We start from the raw sequence: 6,617 nt of genomic DNA, 5'->3' as shown, positions 1-6,617 counted from the left end.
ACCTCCTGATCATATATAGGCAAAACCAAAAAGCTACAAAGACTAAGATGAACCAGCAGCAAGGGAATATCGGTTAACTATAGAATAGAGAAGCAGAACAGAGATTCGATGAGGAATTATGAAGATCCTTGAAACAGATAGAAAAATAAATTCACAAAATGAATCATTTATCTATCTTAACATCATCAGAATTCAAATTTAATACCTCTAAGTTAAGGTGTGATCTCTTTGGAAAACATGACCTGTTTAAGATAACAATCATGTTACCATCCTTGCATATTTAGACCTTTCTGCTTATAAATCCATAGTTAAATATTTCATTCTCTTATTTTTACTATACATTTTTTTCTTGAGACATTTTATTCACTCGTAGATTACTACAACAATTATCTTTATTTATTCCTATTTTTCAAGGATGTAGGTATGTTTAAAGCTATAGGCCAAATAGACATGGGATATCCTCCCCTTCATTGAGTTTAAACAAGAAAATTTGATGAAGGGAAAGGAGAGAGAGAGAAAACGAAACAGGGAATTTCCTCAGCTAAATATGAACTTGTTCAAACGATTACATCATGCACATCCACCAAATATATTATAGAAAGACTTGCTCAAAATACCATTCTACAACAGCTAATTTGTTCTCTTTAAATCTTTCCTTTGAGAGAAGAGATGAAGCCTTTCATTCTTCCCCATTCTGCCTCGACACTTTTCTCCTCCTCCTCAGCAACCTTGGCCTTGGCCACATACTCTGGCCATTCCTTTCCCAATGCATTCAGCTGCACTTTCAAGTCCTGGGAAATTTTGAAATTTTCCTTCCGCTCAGCCAAGATATTCTCTTTATTCTTTTGTGCCTCAGCAACTTGCTCATGGAGGGCAGCAAGTTTTTGCTCTACCTGTTTCACCTCTGCCTTGGCCTCTTTAAATTTGATTAGACTATCCTCTAAATTACGAGTAAGTGCCAGCTTGACAGATTCCTTCTCACTAAGGAGATTCTTGTCCTGCACTGCTTTCACTACTCGCTCAGGTAGTTGTTTAAAGTTCTCCTCCATGGCCAACAACTCATCTTTTTGCTCAATCGTAAAGGTAGAGGAACAATCAAAACTAGATAGGACCTTGAAAGCCTTCTTAAGTGAAGAAATCATCCCTGAATCATAAAAGTTAGCTGGGGCCATATTCAGGGCTTCATCTATGTTGACCAGAGCTTCCTTTGCTTCTTCTTGAGAAGAAACAATGTTACTTCTTGCGAGCTCAGACTCTAAGCTAGTAAAGAATGTGTCCATATCTTCCTCAGTAGGGTCTTCAGGTTCAATGGTCTGAAATAAAGGGAAAGAAAGTAATAATAGAGATACAAAAGATGTATAAAATATTTACAATTAACTTGGCTGACTTACCTCACTCTGGGAAGAAGACTGATCCGCAGTTGGCAATTTTTGATTGGTAGATTCTGCCTCATCCTGTCCTGGAGAAGACAGAACCGCAGGAGCTGAAAGGATAGCTGATGACTGAGTGGTGATTTCCTCTGGTTTGACTATTGTAGGTTTTTGGTTGTCTATGGCTGCTTCACCGTGATCAGCTTCCTTGCTCTTGAGTTTATCAGAAGCAGTTTCAAGTTCAACTATCAATGCATCTGACAGCAAATCAATAGTCCTATCGGTGGCAATGTAAGCTTCAACTAAGCATGCATCATTCACGAGATAGCCTCTCTTAGGGTCGAGTAATTCATCGAGAGGCATGAATGAAGTGAAGCCCCAATCATTCTCCTTTGCATTAAACTCATGATTAGTGACTGCCAAAAGCAAAGAGTATCAATTATCAACAACCATTTGTGTAAACAATCTGATGACAAACTCAAAGAAGAAAAAGGCATGGAATAGCATATTCGGCATCTGGTCTTTGCATGTTTCGACCATGCCCAAAGCCTCAAACAAAGCCCATCTTTCAAGCATTTACCACCTGAGCCAGGGCCCAGGATCATAGACAAAAAATAAATATTGAGCCCCAAACAGATAAATTCAAAGTAGTGAAAATAAGAGGAACCATTCCATTAGCCAAGGAATAGAAATTAGAACAGAAAACAAAGATAGTGATAGGAAGTTGTGTTCTTTAAAGAAGATTCCCCGACTTCTTTCCTAAAGCTTTGACGGAAGGAAAAGAAGATGCAGAGAGGGGAAACGGCAATAAGTGAAGTTGTTTGGACTTGGGGGAGAGTGCTAGAAGGAAATACCTTTTGTAATCGAAGTTTTAGGATCAGTTTGGTTGATGACAGATAATCTGAATTGGGCATATCTACTCCAGCCAGGAGGCAAAGTTGCTGAATCTGCAGCATCTACATAAATTGAAATATGATCCACCTTGTTCCCCTTGGGGAAGACAAGAAGTCGCCTGCCAAACAAAATTGCAAGTCTCAGTGATAGAGAAATGCAACTTGAAATATTACCCAATCCTAAGAATTACCATTTGTTGCCACCAACATGGAAGATGTCAGAGTAGAGCTTGTTGCATTTAATACAGGAGAAATTCTCAATCCTCCATGTGAACTTTCTCACTTGTTGACTTCCCATAGACTGAGACTCACTTCTATCCACTGCACTCAAAAACAAAAAGAAGGAAACATGGAGGAGAAGAATTAAAGAGTAAAAGGTGAAGCTATTTATGAATACCTTCCATTATGAGATGATCTGCTGATAAAAACTGCTATGCTGGAGAAGGTAGAGTGGAAGCTCTAGAGTTGAAATACTTTATTTATACAACTTCGCCTTTAAGCTATCTTTGTTATCACTTGAACCACATCCCTATATGTTTTGGAATAAAGTAAATATAATTTGACTTGGTCTTCCTTTTCAATTTAATAATTACTTCCACTACTTGGCCTTGAAGTTGTCTTTCTTTCCTGGCAATTCATGGTACTGCACCTTCACAACCACTTCTTGTCTATATCATAAAAATAGAAATCCAAAATATTAAGAAAAAATAAATTTTATTTAATTGATACTTATTTTTTATATCATATAATATTAATATATTATAATAATAAATAATAACGTGATACGTTGATAATTGCATATGATTAAATGATTATATAATATTTTTATTTTTTTATAAGTATCACGTTAATACCATGTGATATAAAAAATGATATATGACGTTTAATCAAAACTGTTAATTATAAATAACTATTTGATTTAAAATAAAAATATAAAAATTTAATTAAATATAATAAAAAGTAAAACTTATAATTTTAGAATTTTTTTTAAAACATTATTCTTTTTACTTTTATACAAATAGATAATAAATGATGTCTTTGCACAAAAAGCATAGTATTATTCCTTTTACTTTTATAATTTTAGACTACCCTTTCCTTGAGCTCTACCTCTTTCTTTATTATATTATATTGAAAGTAATGATAATTCTAAAATTAAATAAAAACTAAAGTTAAGCAAATAAAATATATTAAAATAATTATTCATAAAACATTGTAATATATTTTAATAAAATATATTAAGATAATGCAAAGAGTTTATGTAGAATTGACATAAATCGCTTAGGAAGAGCTTTTTCCTCGTGCAAAAGTTTAACAAGAAAAATAATGAACAACAATAGGAGTGAGTTAAAAAGCAAATTCAGCTTACGAAAGATGATCAATGATAAATGCTATGTTGCAATGGCTAGCTCCTCAAGAGGAAAGGGTTAAACTTACTAAGCTCTAGCTAGGAAACCCAAGACTTCAGTTTTCTAAGCGATGAACTTAATAGATATTGTTGGGATTCGACTTCATGCTCAACTATGAAAATAATCAAGAAATTAAAAAATATAACACAGCGGAATAATAAGCTAGCATTTAATCAGAGAAACAGTTGGATCCTACAGAATCAATGTTTGTGTTATTCATGTAACTTTTAAATTAATTATGAACAGTCATAAGTATAATAGTTACATACTATCACAACCCAATTCTCAGGCCATGACCGACGCAAAGGCCCAATAGGCACAACCCACTATACCCTAGCAAGCCTCTCTATATGAACTTATACATTAGTCCATCTATCATCCATATTTCTTTAAGAGCTATACTTCATAATGTTCAAATGATAAATTTTTTCGAAAACAATTTATAAAACACAAGTATATACTCATAATGGCATCATCAATCAAAATATACATAGATAGTTTGCCAAATGAATCTTAACAATTCACATTAAGCATACATGTAGATATACCAAGACCATGATTGTCAATGGAGTGACTCTGGGCGTGGGTGCTAACATTTAGTGTCATGGCAAACCTATTGAAAAATGGATAAAAAAGAGCACCTCGACCTAAGACCCAATCACCTCCAATTCAGAAAACCTAAAACATGAAGTTAAAAGGAATGAATATAAACCCAGTGAGTGAACATAGGAAGGGAACAAGCATACGATACGGAAAGTTTTTTAAAAAAAAAACACAATCCACTTTTGTTAAAAACAACAATGCAATATAATGTAACTTCTTGTTAAAACCCCTCAATTCAGCCCTTGAATAGTTAATCCTTTAGTGTTGAAGAATTCATGATCAACAATGAAATTAAAAAGTGAAAACTACAACACTCCAAACAAGGTAAAAAGTTTCTCACCGCGGCGAAAATCAATTTGGTTGCAACGACAATAGTGACTTCTAAGACAGAAAGTTTATCACTGCGGCAAAAATCAATATGGTTGCGGCGAGAACAGTGCAAATGGAGTTAAGAGGATTTTCGCTACGGCGAAAATCCATTCTTACTGCAGCGAAAAATGAGGTTGCTTGCAATGTACTTATTTAGGTTCAGTTTATGTTTGCTCACCCCTAGTACAATTTATATATATCATAAACAAACTCGGCGCTATGTTGTCTTTTAACTCATTTTAGAAACATTTGACAATTTCAATTTTCAACATTCAAGGCAATCACATATCCTTTCCCTAACCTCTTTATAGTATGTCTCAACACGTATACAACCACCGGCTCAACCCAGCTCATGTACACTCCCACACCGCACATAACTAATGTCATCATGTGCACTCCCACACCACACAAGGCAATATCATCATGTGCACTCCCACACCGCACCTCACCATCATCGCCATGTGCATTCTCACACCGCACACGCATAGTTGTAGTTATCATGCAATATTGCCTTTCAAGGCATAACATATATGTCAACATGTAAACAAAAATCTTTACACATTAATACTTTTCACATAATTTATTGTTTTAGCCATACCCTTAGTTACACAATCCTATTTCCTAAGGAACTAATATTGACCTTCATATAGCTATTTGTCACATCCCAAAATCATCATTATGTCATACGCCACAATTCACTTAGTAATTCAACACAATGTAGGAAACACATGAATTTATCACATCTCACATTTCACAACGTAAAGACGTTTCACCAAAGGCTTGTTCCCATGCGTATTTTATAGAAAAAACAAATAAAATTTTTCAAATGATTCATTCAAACGCATAAGCATTTATCCCAAAACATTTTAAATGCAAGTTCACTCACCTTAATAATGTCACCTTAATAATGTCACCTTACAAATCTAGTACCCACAAGATCCTAATCCAAGTAAGTCCTGAAATACCATTAGAACCTACATTTACAATTAAACCATGACAACCTCAAATAAATGATAAATTTGAACTTAAAAACTCTAATAAATATACACTAGCTAAATTACATTTTAACTAACATTTAACTTAGAATTCTAGTCTAATTCACAAACCCATTAAATTGACTATTCAAATTTAAGGTTTCTTTACCTTGACGTGCTTGAAGGCATAAAGGTCAACAAAACCTAATATTTCCAAGAAAAAGAATTTGAAGATTAGGAAATAAAATCTGAAAATATAACCCATAAATTCTAAAATTTCAAAGTTGATAATATATACCTTTTGCCTTTAAAAAAATGAATATCTGAAGCTAAAAATTCAAGTGTTGATTACAATAGAGTAGAAATAGAAAATAAAAGAAAGAAAGAGAGAATTTTTTTCTTCCTCTCTCCTAGGGTTTAGTTTTGCTGAAAAATGGGGTTGAAAGTTGTGGGTTTGGTACCCAAGAAGGTAAACGAAGGAAGAAGTAAGAAGAGAAAAGGAAGAAAAAGAAAATGAAAAAAATTTTGATTTTCATGGTGGAGAGATGAAAATGGCGTTGGGAGGGTGAAAAAGAAGAAGAAAATGCCTTTTTGTGAAGACAAGAATCGGTCATGGAAGAAGAAGAAAAGAGTCAAAGCTTCCTTTGGAAGCTTTGACCAAGCTAAGGGCAAAATTACCATTTAACCTTCCAAGATTTTCACCCTTTTTAATTAAGTCCTCCCACAATCTTTTAATTCGAATTTCTTTCTATTTTTCTTCCTTAACACTTGTACCAATAAAATATCAAGTTTATACTTCAACGCGATATCACGATAATATTTAAATATATACTTATACGTACTAGCTTTATTAATAAAGACACACGAGTCCCACTAATGTCATTTTTCTCTGAAATTTCCTCATTCTTCTTCTCCCCTGCTTAGATTGACTATATACTTGTCCTTCATGACTAATTTCGACATCGAATAAGATATTAATATTTTCATATAATTTTTTTAATA

General features: G+C 33.7%; 1 protein-coding gene and 1 long non-coding RNA gene across 2 annotated transcripts; both read right to left on the bottom strand.

Moving 5' to 3' along the window:
- Positions 1–522: 522 nt before the first annotated feature.
- Positions 523–2,797, bottom strand: LOC18586887 (uncharacterized). The gene is made up of 5 exons (XM_007010467.3): positions 2,661–2,797; positions 2,455–2,584; positions 2,225–2,382; positions 1,392–1,786; positions 523–1,313 (listed from the first exon to the last, which is right to left on the bottom strand). Exons 1-5 carry the CDS (start codon positions 2,665–2,667, stop codon positions 645–647), a joined length of 1,359 nt encoding a protein of 452 aa, XP_007010529.3. The 5' UTR covers positions 2,668–2,797; the 3' UTR covers positions 523–644.
- A 2,744-nt stretch (positions 2,798–5,541) lies between these two features.
- On the bottom strand, positions 5,542–6,160 carry LOC148760424 (uncharacterized). The gene is made up of 3 exons (XR_016028803.1): positions 5,914–6,160; positions 5,785–5,819; positions 5,542–5,597 (listed from the first exon to the last, which is right to left on the bottom strand). It is a non-coding gene; the product is annotated as an uncharacterized LOC148760424 (long non-coding RNA).
- Positions 6,161–6,617: the final 457 nt, after the last annotated feature.

Source organism: Theobroma cacao, chromosome 10 (genome assembly GCF_053813885.1).
Source record: "Theobroma cacao isolate CCN51 chromosome 10, ASM5381388v1, whole genome shotgun sequence".
In the NCBI taxonomy this organism is placed as follows: Eukaryota; Viridiplantae; Streptophyta; class Magnoliopsida; order Malvales; family Malvaceae; genus Theobroma; species Theobroma cacao.
This window is presented reverse-complemented; position numbering and strand designations above follow the sequence as displayed.